At 38.1% G+C, this 15,035-nt stretch overlaps 1 protein-coding gene across 9 annotated transcripts in view; it reads right to left on the bottom strand.

The window, feature by feature from the left end:
• Nucleotides 1–2,407: 2,407 nt before the first annotated feature.
• myt1lb (myelin transcription factor 1-like, b) overlaps nt 2,408–15,035 on the bottom strand; it is a 95,860-nt gene continuing 83,232 nt past the window's right edge. For 3 of the 9 annotated variants that reach the window (XM_037977932.1, XM_037977933.1, XM_037977931.1), the window contains exons 12-23: nt 14,645–14,875; nt 12,967–13,082; nt 12,517–12,579; nt 11,754–11,822; nt 10,255–10,317; nt 10,063–10,146; nt 8,037–8,258; nt 6,021–6,115; nt 5,417–5,520; nt 5,180–5,323; nt 4,279–4,341; nt 2,408–3,629 (exon numbers count right to left, since the gene is read on the bottom strand). In XM_037977932.1, the coding sequence (XP_037833860.1) occupies nt 3,489–3,629; nt 4,279–4,341; nt 5,180–5,323; nt 5,417–5,520; nt 6,021–6,115; nt 8,037–8,258; nt 10,063–10,146; nt 10,255–10,317; nt 11,754–11,822; nt 12,517–12,579; nt 12,967–13,082; nt 14,645–14,875 (1,395 nt within the window). In that variant the 3' untranslated portion in view covers nt 2,408–3,488. The other 6 variants (XM_037977934.1, XM_037977935.1, XM_037977936.1 and 3 more) reach the window with 5 other exon arrangements.

The following is a 15,035-nucleotide window of genomic DNA, read 5'->3' as shown; positions in this document are numbered from 1 at the left end:
ATTGTGATTATTTTAGTTCAGTTATTTATTTTTATCGAAGTGTAACTGTGGTTGCAGCTGACAGACTTTGTCGGTCTCTGTGGTTTTCACCTGCGCCCGCTATCTGACGTTCTACATGGTGTCACAGCAAATCTCTGCTTGTTTCTGCTCTCTTGTTTGGCTTCATACAGTTAAGAAACAGATGTGCACACTGTTTCTGTGTACATATTGTCTTTTATTTAATTATTTATAAAGACATTATTAGGAAAACACATTCATTTGGCCTTTAACTGTGTTATACCGCCAAATACAATAGGCTAGCATGTCGACTAAAAATAAATGAATTGCTAATAAAGAGCAGCAAAGACTTAATTAAATCTATTTTTTACATTCTTGTCATTGTTGGAATGAGCTTTTGAATACAGGTCAGACTAAGAGCATTTATTTGCCAATTAAGATCTAAAATGTCCAGTCATCAGAACTTACCTAAATTTCATTTGGAGACATTTAGTGGTAAAATTACAGATTCCAAACATGGAAATACCTCTCTTCTCTCATTTATGACTTGATGAGGTTACCTGTCTACATAAAAGTAAATAAATTTATGAACATGCAGGACAATGTTGGTGACTAAAAATTGAAAAAAACACAAATAACCATATGCAATGGGTTTTTTTTTGTGCAAGAAAACAAAACAATCATTATTTTCAGGTAACAGTAAATTCCCAACCAAAACAAATCTGTCTTTTATTTGTGAGATTTTGTTACTTATGCAGGTTTTCCTAAAATTAGTGTTTTGATATGAATCCCTGCCAGCTACAGTACAATAAACAGTGTGCGTGCATGAATGCCACATGTGTTTATGGATATCCACTAACACTTTATCAGGTTCAGAAGTAACGTTGGGATAATTCTGCAAAATCTACATAATTAAGACGCAAGGAAATCCTTTTACAGGCCTCTGGCAACACATTTTTTCTTTATTCTGAGTAAGATGTGTCAACATCCAGCATGACAAAAATTGTACAAAGTTCACAATTTATAAATGAAATATCACAGCAACTTGTGATCTCACACATTTATAGCAAAATTAAAATGTCAACAAATCCATGCTGTGTAGTACAAAAATAAATCAAACTTCGGTTCCACAGAGAGCACAATAGTTTATACAAAATCCTGTCTTTGTTAATGGCCACTGAAATCAACCTTGAAATGAACTGGCTCAAACAAAATAATAAACTCTGATGAATTCACAATAATTTATATGAAATTCAGCATTCTAAATATGTGACAACCTTTTTGTGTTCCCTATAGATAGTCACAGATAACTCTTTTCAGATTTGTTATTTATGCACCAACGTCGAATGAGCAGCTGGTTTGTGCTTTAAAGTCCCTTTGTCCATTTTCACTGGTAATGAGAATTAATTCAAAAACTGGTACTAGCTATTACTCTACTGAAGCATTACTATATCGGCAAAAAGCTGCAGACACGATGCTGTGGTAAAAGGCGTATGCAGTCATGGATGATGGGTAGTAGAGTCCTGAAAGAGGACTGTAAAGTACAATAGATGAAATTCAGTCAGGTGAACCACGAGCACCTCTTGCATTAGCTCTCCAAAAGGCAAATTCTGGACATGATCGCTAACATCTACGGTGACAGAATGGAGGGGTGCGTACTCTCAGGCATACAGATGTGATGCTGGATTGTATCACCCCGCAAAGGTCTCCACGCTTTCGTCTCCTTTGTTTTTTTTTCTTTTCTTTTTTCGTTTTTTAAACCTTGAATTGATTGACTATTTAATCCTTTGTACAGTGATTAGATATAAAGTGCTGCTGGGGGATAACTTCATCTTCCTAAAACATAGCAAAAATGAAAGAACTTTAATGTTTTTTTACACTTGATAACAGCCTACAGTATAACTGCTAAGGTTATAATCATCCTTCTGATTTCAACATCCCTGTTCCTTTCAAATTCTCTTCATGGTAGTAAATCCACACCTGCAGTGGCTCCGAGCAGTTGGGTTGCTCCAATCGTGTGCCAAAGAGGTCATCTGGAAAATTGCACGCCGCCATACGTAAGGATAATATCTTCAAGGACAAGTGCAAATAGTCTACTGGCACATAAGTGGGGACAGTGACCCTGTAAGTCCCGCTCTCTATAAATACTCTTTACAAAAACCCTCGGAAACCCTCTCTCCAGGCTTTCGGGTACTGCTTTTTAGTTTCTGTAAGAACATCAAAACATGGAAACGAAGGTGTCCCTGTGCAAAATTGTACAGAAAAAATGTCGAACTTATATACTTTAGCTTCTAAAACTGAATGTCCAGGTTCCCTTCTCTTTTTTAAAAAGACTTTTTGTATTAAAAGATTTGTATAAAAATCAATATTTTACATAGGATATATTAAAAAGATTCATGTTACCCCGCTATGGTTTATAAACAAGAAATTGCATATTCCCAACCTTTTTTTTTTTTACTTTTGCAGATTGCATCACTTATACCTTCTATAAACAAACAATTTTGTTACTATATTGCTGAGATATTTGAAAACAAAATTGAGCAGATTCAATACTAGAAAGGCTAAAATGTGACCTCTATAGGTCATTGTCTTTACACATCTTTTCTACCTCAGACTAATTTAGAATGAGCATGTGAACATGCATGACTTGTTCCTCTAAGAGCTAATTGGCTCTGCTTGATACAGTAATGGGATTTCCACCATCGCGTTTCCGTGTAATGATGTTTACAATATAACTGTTCATTCATACATTCATACAGACATCAGGTAATTTTCTTCTCCAGGTTCATTTACAGCACCGATTAAAAAAATGCCCCCACCTACAGCGACACGTCTTTACTTTTCATTGAAACAAAGCACGAATGTTTCTCAAGCATTTTCAGAAAATAAAGCAATTCACAAACCAGTTCTTGCTCTTAAACAATCTACACGCAAGAAAGAACAGACAAAGAAAGAAAAGAAAAAATCATCGAGTCCAAAATCATCCACTGAGAAGAAAAATAAGTAGCTTTTTCCTTGCTTGTAGTTTTTTTTTTTGATTTGTATTTCACTGTTCACTTTTTTAAATCTAAAATGCTTTGTTGTCGAGCAATAAAAAGAACCTCCGTTATCATTAGCTTACTGTTCAGAAATATACACTAAAAATGTGCATACATGAGCAGCTAGAAACATTACATGACACTATGTCAGCTCATATGAAAACGTACAAAATGTGAATGTCCTCAAAAACTATTTTGCGATTTTACTCCTTTATGTTATTCCTCAAAGCAAAACCCAAAAAGAAAGAAAGAAAGAAAAAACCCAAACAAAAGAAGAAAAAAACCAAGAAAGAATCTTGAGGTCTTCCTAAGCATAATACCTCTTTTTCTCCAAAGAACAAAATTTAGAATATATAACACTATATAAATTACTGCACCGAACCGAGGAGGTTAAACCGTCACTGCATGCGTCTCCTTCTGTCGGGGGAACCAAAGTCTCCCTTTGCTGAGAGGTTACACTTGGATTCCTTGAACTGCTTGCTTGATGTTTTCCAGCAGGGCTTTGTTTTCTGCACTCTGGTACTGGTCCTGGTTTGTGTACATGTCTGTTAGGGTGGTGACGTAGGCGTCAAAGTTCTGCTCACTTAAGGACTCCTGCAGAACCCAAAACAGAAAAGATTTTGAAAACTTTTGTCATCATATGAAAATAAATTCAGTGGTATTTGCATTTCAAAATTAGGTAATTAGTACTCATTAGCAGTTATATTTATTATCATCACCAATAATGTTTTGGCCGAAATCTTTGTGTGTTCATTTGTCTGCCTGTTAGCAAAATATCTCATGAATCCACTGAAAAGATCTACATTTGACTAACTTTTGAAGTCAATTCCATCCTTGATGGCCACAGCAGCTAAGCAAGCTTAAAAAAATAGCAATCACTAAGTCCATTTTTCAGGTATTGAGCTAAGATTTGGTGTGGTAGTAGCTGAGAGTCATCCTCAACACATAGTCTGAGAGCTAACACATCTTGTGAGATCTTACATGAAATCGTGCTCATCATTTACAAGGTTTGACAACAATGGCTAAAACTCTGTTCCTTCTCATCACAAGATGATTTTAGTTTAAAACTCCTGCATGAAAGATGGAGAGGGCTATCCTTTTTTTTTTAAGAATGTAGGGCCTTTATTTACATTCTTGCTTTTAATATTTGAGTCCTAAACAAACTCCCTAGAAGAAATGAAGAATGGCATGGAAATGCAGAGCATGAATAAAGCATTTTCAATTATTTAAGCGAGTGACTTACTTGCTGGTGCATTTGTAAGCAGCTGCTATTCCTCAGAGGAAGTTCTTTGTCTGCCAGCGGTTTCTACAGACAGCCAAAGAAGACAGATTTCTTTCAGCTTAAAAAGCTCATGCAAGATGTTGCTCCTATATTCAAACACTAGATGGCAGGCTTGAATAGACAGTGACAAATTAAAGACCTTAAAATTGGTGAAAAAAAAAAAGGAAAAAGAAAAAGTGGAAAATAGATGAAGAGGACACCGGGACAAGGCTCTATGATGATTAAGGAGGTATCACAAGTAAATTTAAATTTGTTACACTTATTTTAATCTGAACAAGTGCTGGAATATGGGTTAGATAAAAAAGTCTGTCACATAAAAAATGATGCAGAATTATGGATTGTCTCTTCACTTTATCAGTGGGGGTAATCTATTATGAAAGAGATGATCATGACAGAATGGCCATATGAGGGACAAAACAAGACAAAAGTGTCTGTGGTTACAATAAAAACTTTCAGCAACAAAACAGAATGAAAGAACAGAAAAAGGTATCTGAAGCACACGGAAAAGTCAGGTTTTTATTTGCCAAAAATGTCCTCAGCCTGAATTAAAATCACAGCAAATGCATTTGTTTTCTAAAAAATCCCCACAGAATAACTCCCTTTATTATAGTTCCTCTATAACAGCAAACAAAACCTCAACATATTGTTTTGTTTAAGCTGAGTAGCTGAATTTCAGCTCTCGCAGATGCTACAACTCTGCCCTCATTTCACAACTCCCCCTCAGTGTTTGGAAAGACAAGCGATGCTCCACAGTTTAGAGTAAGCATGCACAAAAAGCCGTGGGTAAAATATACACAGATAAATGCTATATGGTTAACTAGTTTCTGCGCCTTTCTGGCTCGCCGTTCCTGGTGGCCCTTACCATATGAGGGAGCTGGACATTAGCTAAACTGTTAATCAGTGACTGGCTGAGGTTGGCCAGCTCATGCAGCAGAGATTCATTTTGCTGTTCAATCACCTTGTTTTCCTCCTCTATGGACTTCAAGTTGGACTCCATTGTCGTGATCTGCCGAGAAAGAGCAACCAATCACAGCGTGTTACGGTTTTTCCGTTGCCAAATCAAAAGACAGCTTAATGTGGAGGACAGGAACTGTCTCACCTGTGTTCTAAGTTTGATCATGTCTGTCTCCACTTGTGAATTTGATTCACTTAAATCTTTGATTTCTTCATCCAGCTGTTTGATCTCCTCTTCGTGCTCCAGCCCTAGAGACAACAAGCAGAGTTAACACAGTGCAACAGGTGAGTCATGAATCAGATTAGAAGACTTATTGTCAGGCCTGAAATCATTAAAAGTGGCACAAAATCACACTGAGTTTGGCAATGTTTGCCTCTACAATAGATCATTTTAGGTCGTTTGACAATTAAAACAACAATTTTAAGAAATTCCACAACGATCTTCTCATTCCCTTTATTGAGAGCCAAAATCTGCATTTGAGGCTGAGATATTCACGTCTGATTGCTGCCAACTTAAACCAGACTGCTCCTCCAGATTGGAGCCACTTGTATCATTATTACCCCTGAATGGCAGTTTATTTGCAACGCTGCCCGCCACATACAAATGTGTGCATGCGCGCGCGGACACACACACACACACACCATCCTGATTGGTTTATTATCTGAAATTGGAACTCTCCTCGGTAAATCATTCCACATCCATGTTCCTGATTGGCTACATTGTGTGGGCGAGTGGTAATTGTGCTTACCATTGCTGGCACGTTGCTGCTTTATTGTTAGCATTTCCACTCCTGAGAGCCTGGCTTTCCTCATGGCGGAGGTGGCACGTGGACAACCTGATAGACTGCAGGCGGCGACAAGAAGGAAGCATCGTTTCAATACAGGATGGGTTTCCATGTGAACACACGCTGAGACAATTTTATTAAAGACTGTTTTATTTGTAGAGAGATTTAGGAGAAGGTTTCCTTCATCGCTGAATGAAGAGGAAAACCAGCAGCTTCTTAGCTTAAAAGAGAAACTGGAACCAATCAAATAGCTGGATTTGGTTGAAAGATAAAAAAAAAGTCACCCAAACACCACATTATTTTACAGCCTCGAGATAATACTTTTTGGCTCGAATCAATACATTTTAAGTTAATTTGTTATTTGTTCAACGACTCCCAATGTTGCATTTTTAATAATATGCCAATATTTTCCATAAATTTTGACAAACAGCCAACGCTGATATAGATTTGAGATCATCAAGGTAAAGTGGAAATGATAATGTTTCTATTTTTATTACAAACATGAGTTTATGTTTATCTAGACGCAACATTTTAGGCTAAAACATCCTATTTTAATGAGTAGTTAATGAACTACATTCTTGAAATTTGCCACAGCCAGGCAATATTTGACCTGATTCACATCTTTTAGCTAATGCAGATTTTAATTTTAAAGCATTTATTGATACTGATGGCATGCTGATAATGTTGTGTATCCCTAAATAAATGGTAATTTGGGATTTGCTACTTCGGTTAGATTGGCACCTAAAAGATGAAAAGACAACTATCTTGATGCCTGGACTTGTTGCTTATGTATTTATAGACGTTTATGTTTCAGAGCCCCAAAATCTTTATGAGGGAAGCTTTAAATGAATCAAAATAAACTTTGTTTTATGCAAATTACTGTCGACTGCGCTATTATTTCTTGCAAGAAAAACAACAACAAAAACAAAACATGTCTTTATTTTGCAGCTGACGAGAAAGTTGCTGTGCAAAGAAAGCACAGGTGAGACATTTGCAAGTTGAAAAACAGTGGAAAGAAAGATAATCACTGTTTATGTGAAAAAATAAATGGAATGACAGAACAAAAAAATACAAAAAGAATATATCAGTTACTAAGACGTGTTCTTGTCCAAAGGAATTACAAGATTACCTCAACAACATCTGCTGCAACTAAAGTTTCATTCATAAAGATTTATTTAGTATCGACAAAAACAAATATACATGCATAAGGTCACCCTTCATTTTAACATTTCAGGATTCTGACTTTAAATTGAAAAAGCAAACTTTGTTTTTAGTATTTATTGATAAACAGGAGGTATCAAGCCACACTAACACTTAAGAGGTTAACTTTTCTGCAAAAGTGTCACAAGTTTTACAAGACATACTGTATAAACGACTGTGTCATCAGTGGACGTCTGAAGGCTAATATCAGGACAAACATCTAGATGGTCAAAAATGGTTTCTTGTGTGATTCCTTTTTTTTTGTATGTTTGTTCTTTTTTTTATTGGTGAAACTATAATTCATTGCTGGAGTGTCATCATCCTTGTTTTCATTTGTGACGACCAAGAGTACCAAAGATGCTACGATAACATGGGTTCATGCTTGTAAGATCTGTGTTGGAACAAACAAAAAACAAAGTAAGTTGTGTGTTTAGTTGTGGTAAATTATAAGTTAAGCTCTGGATGTGTGTGGTTCCTGGTCTACTTTGGTCATTTTTGATAAAACCTGGTGGCACGTGTATTTGTATATACATTAAGCACAAGTTTAGAGCCTCATAATTAGAAATGAAAACTCTCATCTGCGCTTTTTATGAATTGCATCCAGATGTTGTTTTGATGATTTTAGTAATTGTGGCTCTAAATAAGGCAAAATTGCTGCATTTTGAACAGTAATACCTACAAAATACTACAGAGCATATACTTTTATTTGATTAAGTTAGAAACACAAACATTATATATAATCTCAATGTTTAATACTTGGACCACATCTCCATGACCCACCTTCGATGTGTCAGGAAGCTGCCACTGACGTGCCCCGAGCCATCGCAGCCTGGCGTCGGGCAGGACATGCCCTCGGTCTTTCCAGACTTCCATGTGAACTGAATGCCATTTAGGTAGCCATCTTTTTGTCTTTTGGCTGCTATCGGGCATCCCGATGCACTTCTGTGAGATGCATATTTCCCCGTCACATGTCCCTGACCATCACAGCCTGGGACTGGACACCTGTAGGGAACAGAAAAAAACAAAATGAGATTCTCTTATCAACTTTGACTTATTTCTGTCATCTTTTTTCTACAAGAAATACCCTGTTAGTCTCAGCTACCGACTCCTTGAAACACCAAATACAACATGAGTAAATTTTATTTTCCAGTTTACCTCTGTCTCTTTTGCTTCATTGTAGAATAAAAAAAAAGATATGATCATGTCTTTAAAAAGCTGTCTCAGTGGCTGCCTTATCAGGGTTTTAGAATGGTGGCAGAGCATAAACATCAGTGCAAGTTATGTGCAACAAGGCAGAAAATTATTCCAAATGTCACACCTGACAAAATGGATTATGTTTTAAGCCAGCATCAGTTGTGAAAGCATCATTTTTGGCAAATAGAAGCTACCAGGTTCTTATTCACCTTCATTGCTTTTTGTCCATTAACAGACACAGAGGTAGCAGCAGATGCTTTGAGGTTTCATTCTTTTCCTTGCGTTTGAGAGCTGTTTCTGTTCAAAGGACTTGGCTAAAGAGATTCGTTTGTTTTTGCAGATTTTCCGATTTACTCATTGTAACTAATGCAAGAGTTTTCTAAATTCTATCTGGCTCTTTCAGCACAAACTATCATCTAAGACCAGTTTCAGTACATCTCCTGGAACCTGGCGTCCACATATGTGGACATCACATTTTGGTTAGCATTCTTTGATTCACATCAGGTCCCAATCAGCCCAAATAGTTTTGGAGTTAAAAAGAGATCTAAAACAAAACAATGTCCAGGAGATACATAGGACTCAGTGCTGAAATTACATCTGTTAGGTCATTGGGTCAAAAGTCATGCCAACCATAATTTAATTTACTATGCTTTGTAAGTAAATGAAGAAATATGGAAAGAAGAAATAAGAACAAAAATTTAAATGTTCAACAAAAAATGTGGATTACCCGCCTTCACAACTTTTCCTTTTACTCTTCCTTCATATACTGCAGACTCTTTAGTGTCAGGAATTTAATCAGGTGTACTTTATGAGAGGAGAGCCAGCATCATTTTCAAAAGCAAATGCAGGTTGACATCAGGGTCTATTTTCTAAAAGAAGTAAGATGCGGTAAAAAGAAGTAAAAAGTTTTATTTATTTATTTTTTTATATCTTTTCAAGCTCAAACTCTATTCAAAATAGTTTACCTTTAATGTGATGTTTTTTTTCTTTGTTTTGTTTTAATTTACAAAGTGTACAGAAGATTACCATAATATGAATACAGCCCCCTAACAGAGTTTGCATGACAAACCATCCTCAGAATCCAACTGTATGACAAGCTTGAGAATGAACAAAGTGTGTTGTTTGTGCTCTGCACCACCAGAGAAATCAATGCAGCTGCAGGGCTGAGGCCACAGAAGCCCATTGTGGGATTTAGGCAGAGTCAATCAATCTCTCTCTGCCTCTATCTTCCCTTCTCTGTATCCCTCTCTCTTTACCTACGTGTGAGTTCACCAGAGACTGCAGAAACACCTCCCTTTAAACTGCTACAACCTTACACTTCTGAAGTTCTTCCTACACCTTTATATGAGAACTGAAACTTTCCACTCTTTGCACATTTGTCTTGTCAGAGCTGATTTATTCCTGCTTACAGAGATGCATGTCTAACACTTGCACTGACGGCTCAAAACATAGCAGGACTGATTAGAAATAACACATTTCAAAACAGGAAATGAAAAGTCATATGTCTTATGTCACATGATGCGAACAGTGAGGAGCGTTGGTCGCAGGAGGAAGTTTCAGCCTCTGGGTTTACAACTGGACACAAGACTGATGATCTGTGTCTGTACTGTACCTGATGGGTTCCTGGTCCTCCTTATTTTCTTTGCTGTGGATGATCTTTATCCCACTTTTCCTGGCCCGCGGACATCCTGAAAGACTACAGATAAATGACAGAGTTACAAAGCTGAAGCTTACAGATCGTCACCACACAGAAAGAGAGGCAGATTTGTTAATCCTGTGTGTGTCTTATGATTTAGAGTTCTACCTTCTATGTGAGGCATAGTTGCCGGTGATATGTCCTGAACCATCACATCCTGGTGTCGGGCACCTGGGGCAGAAAAAAAAAGAAAGGACTCAGAAACTAAAGTGAAAAATTAAACGATATAATAAATCCTATGTAACAGATAGTTATGGCAGGTGTTGTCTTGTGAAACACTAGCTTCTTCTGACTATGTTCTATGACTTGAATATGACTTCTAAGTTATGTTTGAGAGCTATTGGAGCAATTTCTTTGCTTTAATGACATAAAAAGGGCAAGAGGTTGTGAAGGGTTGGGCAAGAAAACAATTGTTTGCCAATGTTGTATCTCACTGAACTCATTTTTTTATATTACTTAGGTAAATTACTACAATACTTATATTTTTTAAACTGATGTTTTTATTTATTTAAAAAAACAAACAAAAACAAGAACAAAATTGTCCAAAGGCAAAACAGAAAGACAAAAATGCTGAAATACCTATCTGACGCTAGTAAGTGTCAATAATGACGTAGACATCAAAATACAAAAGAAGAACATACTAAGCATGATTAGAAGTTCTCCCAAACCAGTTAATACTGCCAACCTTTCATGGCAGTGGGCGATTATGTGATCGCTTGTGTTTGTGTGTCTGTCTGTTAGTAAAATATCCCATGACCCAGTCGACATATTAAAATTAAACACTCAGAAAATAATTGCATGATGTATATATGATTTAAAATGCTGTAAAAAGGAAAGCACTTTATGAGTCTGTGTGTGAATGGGTGAGAGAGCAACATTGTAAACTGCTTTACAATAAGCTGGAGAGTGTGGATGATTTATCATTTACATCTATAACTGAATACCTTTTAGAATAACTCCATTTGACCTTGACTTTTTATATTTTTTATTTGCAGACATATTTATAATACACATAATTTATAAAACATCTGTTGAGGATCTTTAATCTCAAATAGTGCAAATCTTATTAATAGAAGTCATAAAATTCTATGAAAATACCATAATCAAAAGCCTGTTAGGCTGCCTTCTTTCACATCAGTTCTTTTAGTTTAACTTCTCCAAGAAGAAAGAAAATGGTCCATCTGTGGGGGAATATTTTTAGCTGCTGATTAATATTTATTTTGTGCTCTAATCAGTATTTGGGGCAGCAGGGCAGTGAATGAGGGACTGAGTCAAAATAAACTAAGTGTGTTCGTGGTTATGAAGGAAAAACTGATGTGTATTTTACTTTGAACAACATTGGAGCTGCATGAACGGTAAAGCAACGAAACATTATAAACAGGATATCGTCATTTCAGGTTTCATTTGTTTTGTTTGAGTTGCTGATGATTAAAAAAACATACAAGAACAAATGAGCTTTGACAGGTTTTCATTTAATGGAACAAAATAAAGCTCAAAGAGTTCATGTCTGAGCTTCTCTCTAAAACTACGAAGATCAATTTTTTCTGCAAAAAGATTGAACATCTCGCAAATAAAACACATTTCAGTTAGTCATTTCAAAACCTTACTTGAGCTCTTGTGCGTTGTTGGCCAGCATACTTCGAATGCTTTTGTCAGCTAAAGGACAACCTGAGAGACTGAAAAATACATCAGCCGAACATTAGCTACACCAACGCAACAATAAAAATTAAAAAAGACACTCCGACCACTCTAACACGGACACTCCAAACACATGCATAAATAAAATATCAACCAGGAAATGCAAGAAAGCCATGATGCAAGTGCAGGAAGTTGATTAAAGAAAGGATAACCCTCTGAATATCTAAAAGTAAAGACACAGAAGCCTTTAGTGCATCTGCACTGGATTTATAAAGTATTAAGTGAATGTTTTACACCTCAAAACTTACTTGGAATTGAGAGATTTTTCACAGGAAGTCTCAAGTAGCTGTGTCTGACATTGTTCGATCCTGGCAGACTCAAATCATACTGCAGCACTCAGCAATTCTGCTAAAATGTTCTTGCTCTGAATGGGAAATGCACAGTCTGCACTGGACTATGAGAAAGGCCTGGAGGACTGAATAACATCAGCTTAGAAGGCTTTGCAAACGGCCCACTGAGAAATAACTTTATCCAGGAGTTCAGCTGCAAATCAGCATGTACCCGATCTTTAATTAATTTTCTCCTATTCCGTGCTTCTGCATGCCAATAGTCAAAGGGCTAACAGAGAGGAGAGACACCCTGCCTGCAGATGTTTGACAGCATCGTTGAGGTAAGCTGAAAACAATAAAGAAAAATAGACTTAGAATCCACCAGGAGAAAAGGAAGTCACACCTTCGATGTGAGGCGAAATTGCTCGTCAAGTGACCACTTCCATCACACCCCGGTGTGGGACATCTGCCACCGGAAAAATAGACAGATTTATAAGCCCAAAGGGAATGAGAAGAAAATGTGAAAAATTACAAGAAGAAGGGGGGGATTTTTTTTCCATTGTTGGTTTTCATTGTTTCCAGTTTAGCTTCACTGTCTGTGATTTTTACTGTGCTTCCTGAGATCAGCTACACTTGATGTAGAATGACACTGACAGCCTGAAATGTTTTGTACAGATAGCTGTTAAATAAAAGTCATATAGCAAGCCAGCAGCACAGGGTGGGAAGAGAGATGTGGTTCACGGAGGTTAACTGAAGAGAGGGATGAAAAAAGAAATTAAATCGGAGGGGAAAGCTGAGCATGAGTGGGACAAAGCAGGCTGGGGTCAGGTGGGAAGAGGGCGGGGTTTCTTACGTTATCAGGTCCTTTTTACTCTCTTTGCACTGGACATACTTGGGCTTGGGGCTGGGCATGTTAACATCTGTGTAGCGATCCTCCAGCAGGTCATGGAAAGGATCCAGATCATCAGGCTGAAGAGAGGAGGGAGAGACAAAGGGAAGGAGGAAGAAAGTGAAGGGTTTTTACTAATGTTTGTTGCAAAACCAGGCTTGCATGCTTGCATGCACTTCACAAAGTTTATGAGACTGGCATGAATGAGTCTTTTCCTGTCACCTTCCTTACTTCTTTGTCTACTTTTCCACACACACATACACTGAATGTGCAGTCAGGCTACAAAGTCTTGTCAATTTGAATGCAAATGGGTGAGCCAGTGTGACTATTGAGCCAGTCAGTCTTTCAGTCTACCAGAGTTAGAAAATGGAACACCCGCGAGGAAATAATGCCAAATGAGTGATGTGTGCAGGCTCGCTGGTGGTTTCATACATGTTCACGAGGTTTGTGTGAAGGTATGGAGCATTCAGGGAGTTGCCTTTTGTGAGGAAGCAATTAACCACTAGATGGCACTGTGGTGTGGTGTCAGACCGCTGTTGGTTGTGCTGTGTGAGGTTGTGCTTTGTCTGCAGTGCATGCAGCCAGGGCACGACGACAGTAGATGCAAATCCTTTTCCCCTTTCCTTCCATGCTTTACAGTGTGTGTACAGTAATGCCCATAAAGAGAGAAGTCCAGATACAGCTCAAATTACCCAGCTGTCTCAGACTGCGTGATGCTGCCAGCGAGTTTCCCAATTAGCGGCAAGCTGGAAGGAGATCGACACGTGCATGCGTACAGAAATGCAGTGCAGAAAGTAGGCTAGATCTGAGACTCACAAACACAAGCAGACACTCTCCCAAAGAGACGTGGGTACAGACACACTCTTATGAATATTCACACACAGGAAAAGAGGCACATGCGCTGTACATGCATGCGCCTGTGCACTCCGACAGGCGCACCCAGCAGTGGTGCATTGATTTCCAGCGGTTCTTTGATGAGATGAGCTATTCCGATCCCCTCCCAAGGTGCTACTTTGCATAATTCATTTTAGAGAAGAGCAAAATGTAAAAAACAGAAAGCCAGCATGCAGGGAGCATGGTACAAACAGAGCTGGTAACTCTATGCATGGCATCGCTGACATCAGTTATGCAGATTCATTAGGTTTTCCCTTAAAAATCCCCACCGTGACTTTGTAATGATTCCAAATATAAAAGTGAGTCAGACCAAAAGGTAAAAACCCTAAAAGATAATGCTAATATTTGACTTGGAGACACTGTGTTGTGTCAATGGCTGGAGGGAGATGACACTTTGATCAGGCATTATGTTCTATCTTCCTCCAAAACAGCAACTGCTGCTGTATAATTATCATCAACGACAAGACTGTTTGCTGTTTGTAACCTCTTCTATTCTTCTCTTCATTGCTTGTTATCAGTTCTGTCCTTGCACTGTCACAAAGGTTTTTGAAGAGATAATGAATTTGTGATAGAGCATAATGAGGCAAAGAGGAGTCTTATCAGTTTATCTCTATCAAATGAATTGTAACCACATAGATTCTGCATTGTTTTAAAACCACTCAGTGAATTTCACAATAATGTGGCCACAAACTTACAGCAGTGGCTGACTAAAAATTCCAAAAACTGTCCTTGTGAATTTCCCCTTTACCTCTTTCTCGTCCTCGTCTATGTGTTTGATCTTGGTGTAGTCTACAGGCAGGTCCCAGCAGTCTGCAGCGTCCCCCATGCCGTAGCAGCGGGAGCCCAGCAGGGCGGCTTGCCTCTGGGGGGACATGGGTTCTAGCGGGGTGAGCACAGAGTCCCCTGCACCACCGCCGCACAGACTCTTGCTCATACTCAGGTCCAACGTACCGTTCTCATCAACATCTAGACCAGGACTCTGGAAGGTGAGTGTGGGTGTGGTGTTTGTGTGTATGTGAGTGAAGTGGAGAAGATGTGGAAGCAGTCAGATGAATATGAGGAAGAGTAGGGGAATAAAGCAGAACACAAAAAAGTAGGGATGGAGAGAAAGAAATAAAAGACAGAGAGAGGTTCTGATT

The sequence above is a fragment of the Kryptolebias marmoratus genome, linkage group LG10 (assembly GCF_001649575.2).
Source record: "Kryptolebias marmoratus isolate JLee-2015 linkage group LG10, ASM164957v2, whole genome shotgun sequence".
Classification (NCBI taxonomy): Eukaryota; Metazoa; Chordata; class Actinopteri; order Cyprinodontiformes; family Rivulidae; genus Kryptolebias; species Kryptolebias marmoratus.
Note: the sequence above shows the minus strand (reverse complement) of the source record. Positions and strands in the feature narration are given on the sequence as shown.